We start from the raw sequence: 2,718 nt of genomic DNA, 5'->3' as shown, positions 1-2,718 counted from the left end.
CATGGTCCTCCCATATGAGGAGCGAGTGGAGGATTGAAGAGCCATCGGGTGTTCGAATTCGTGAAGGTTGTTGCACAGCTCTCTCCAATCGCGCAAAGCTGATTCTTGAGGATGTTATTCGCACCTACAAAATTGGTTCCGTTGTCGGAACAGAAGGTAGCTGGGGAACCTCTGCGTGCCACGAATCTCCGGATGGCTATAACACACGACTGGGTTGATAAGCTGTGGACTATCTCGAGGTGCACTGCCCTAATGGACAAGCACGTGAAAAGGGCGATCCATCGTTTCACCGTGCTACGTCCTTGTCTACTCCAGTATGCGTGAACGGCCGGATGAAGGGCGTTAGCCGGATTTCAGGCAGTGGTGCCATCATTGGTTCCTGAGGAGTCGCCTTCCGCACACGGCAGTACTGGCATTGTTTGGTAACCTTCGATACAAGCGAACGGAGATTTGGTATTTGGAAACGTTGCCTCAGTTCATTATGTACGGTTTCCTTGTTTTCGTGAAGAAAACGAATGTGGTAGCTTTCTACAAGCAGCTCCGTTACTCGATGTTCCTTTGGGAGGAAGATGGGGTATTTCAGATCCGTTGATACTATCGGGGCGGCAGTTATGCGACTGTTCATTCGCAGCACTCCGTTGCTGTCCAGCATTGGCGACATCTTGAACAGAACGCTCGATCTCTCCAACTGTCGAGGTTCATTCTCGTGCTCTTTGTTAAATTGGAGAGTAAAGTATTCATCCGGGTATGCTTGCATTTGTACTTGCCGCCACAGCAGCGTTTCCGCACTCAGCAACTCATCCTGCATCAATGGTCCTTTCACCTTCAGGCTAAGGAACCGTTTGGCCGCTCTAAAAACATAGGCTGTTGCTCGCAATAACCTCGTCCATTTCGAAAATCTCTCAACATCTACAATCAACGGTTGTCGCAAGTTTCGGTGGTGCAAAAATGATGATCGCATGTCTTCCGATGTTACGAAATTCTCAGATGAATGCTCAGCCCATTTATCCGTCGGGTCTGAAAGGAAACTCGGTCCGGAGTACCACCAGTCTCCCGGGCTGAAACTAGGTCCATTCTTCCACTTTGTTGCCTGATCAGCAACATTCAGTTTTGACTGAACTTTCCGCCACTCGTCGATGGTTGTTGTGGTTAGAATCTCTCCAACTCGAAATCCAACGAACTGGTGATATCGCCGAGACTCAGACCGCAGCCACGCCAAAACAGTTGTAGAATCCGTCCACAGATTTCGGGCCGAAATTGGGACTGTTAGAGCCTTGCAGATGGTGTCCAGTAAACGGCTACCGATAAGGGCCGCTTGCAATTCCAGCCGTGGAATAGATAATGGTTTTAGGGGGGCTACTTTCGTCTTCGCCGCAATCAATGCACATCGTGGTATTCCATTACACCAACTCCGCAGGTAGGCTACGCAAGCGTATGCGTTTTCGCTAGCGTCCACAAATACGTGTATCTCGACGCCATCGGATGACGATCCATTTCCGAAGAAGAAACATCTGGGAACGCTAACTTCGTTGATTCTCAGCAGCAGTCCGCTCCATCTACGCCAGTCTTCTAGTATTTCACCGTTGATCTTTTCGTCCCAGTCTAAGCCTTCCCTCCAGATGCGCTGCATGATTAACTTGCCGTGCACTACGAAATGCGCTACCAAACCCAACGGATCGAAAAGTGACATGATTGTCCGCAGGACTTGGCGCTTTGTAGGCACAGATTTGTTGAACACGATGTTCCGTACTTCCTCTTTCAGATCCAACTCAAACGTGAAAACATCCTCCGCCGGTTTCCATACCATGCCCAGAACTCTTTCGACGGTCGACTCCAGTTTGATCGCCTTTTGTTCGGTATCGCTGACTCCTCCGATGCGCTCGAGAACTACTGGTGAATTAGATGCGAAGTTCCGGATCTCCATCCCAGCCATAGCGTGAACGTGTTTCACATCTTCAATGAGCTCCACCGCTTCTTCTACCGTATCAACACTGTCCAGAAAATCATCCACATAGTGGTTTTCGATGATGGCACGGGCTGCTTTTGGATATTTCTCTCTATAGTCTTCTGCGTTCCTGTTTTTTAGGTACTGAGCGATGCACGGTGAGCACGCTGAGCCGAACGTGGCAACATCCATCACGAAAATCTGTGGCGGCTCTCCAGGGTACTCCCGATATAGAAATCTTTGCGCCTGTCTGTCCTCTTGTCGAATCCGGAATTGGTGAAACATTTCTTTTATGTCTCCACTAAATGCTACGCTTTTCTGTCGAAAACGAAGTAGGACAGATGGCAGCGCTGTTAACAGATCCGGCCCTTTCAACATCAGGTCGTTGAACGAAACACCTTCTGATCGAGCTGCAGCATCCCAAATGAGACGGATTTTTCCCGGTTTGCGTGGATTCCTCACTATCCCGAGTGGCAAGTACCATACCCGTCCTGCTTCTGGCGTTTCGAGCTCGGCTGCGCAATTTGATGGGCGTATCCTTTAGCAACATAGTCCTGAATAAGTTCCTTGACTTTCACTCGTAGTTGTTCATCTTTCGCCAGCCTGCGATCCAAAGCTTCCATTCGGCGGGTTGCGTTATTGTAACTATTTGGGAGATAAGGATCTTCGCTTCGCCACAACAGGCCGGTTTCCAACCTACCGTCGATTCTTCTGGTGGTTTTCTGTAGAATCTGTAACGCTCTTTTGTCGTCCTCCGAATGCGGGCTCTGCTT

General features: G+C 49.4%; 1 protein-coding gene across 1 annotated transcript; it reads right to left on the bottom strand.

Moving 5' to 3' along the window:
* Nucleotides 1-286: 286 nt before the first annotated feature.
* On the bottom strand, nt 287-2,137 carry LOC134206887 (uncharacterized). Its single transcript, XM_062682629.1, has one exon. It carries the CDS (start codon nt 2,135-2,137, stop codon nt 287-289), a length of 1,851 nt encoding a protein of 616 aa, XP_062538613.1.
* Nucleotides 2,138-2,718: the final 581 nt, after the last annotated feature.

Source organism: Armigeres subalbatus, chromosome 1, assembly GCF_024139115.2.
Source record: "Armigeres subalbatus isolate Guangzhou_Male chromosome 1, GZ_Asu_2, whole genome shotgun sequence".
Taxonomy (NCBI): domain Eukaryota; kingdom Metazoa; phylum Arthropoda; class Insecta; order Diptera; family Culicidae; genus Armigeres; species Armigeres subalbatus.
This window is presented reverse-complemented; position numbering and strand designations above follow the sequence as displayed.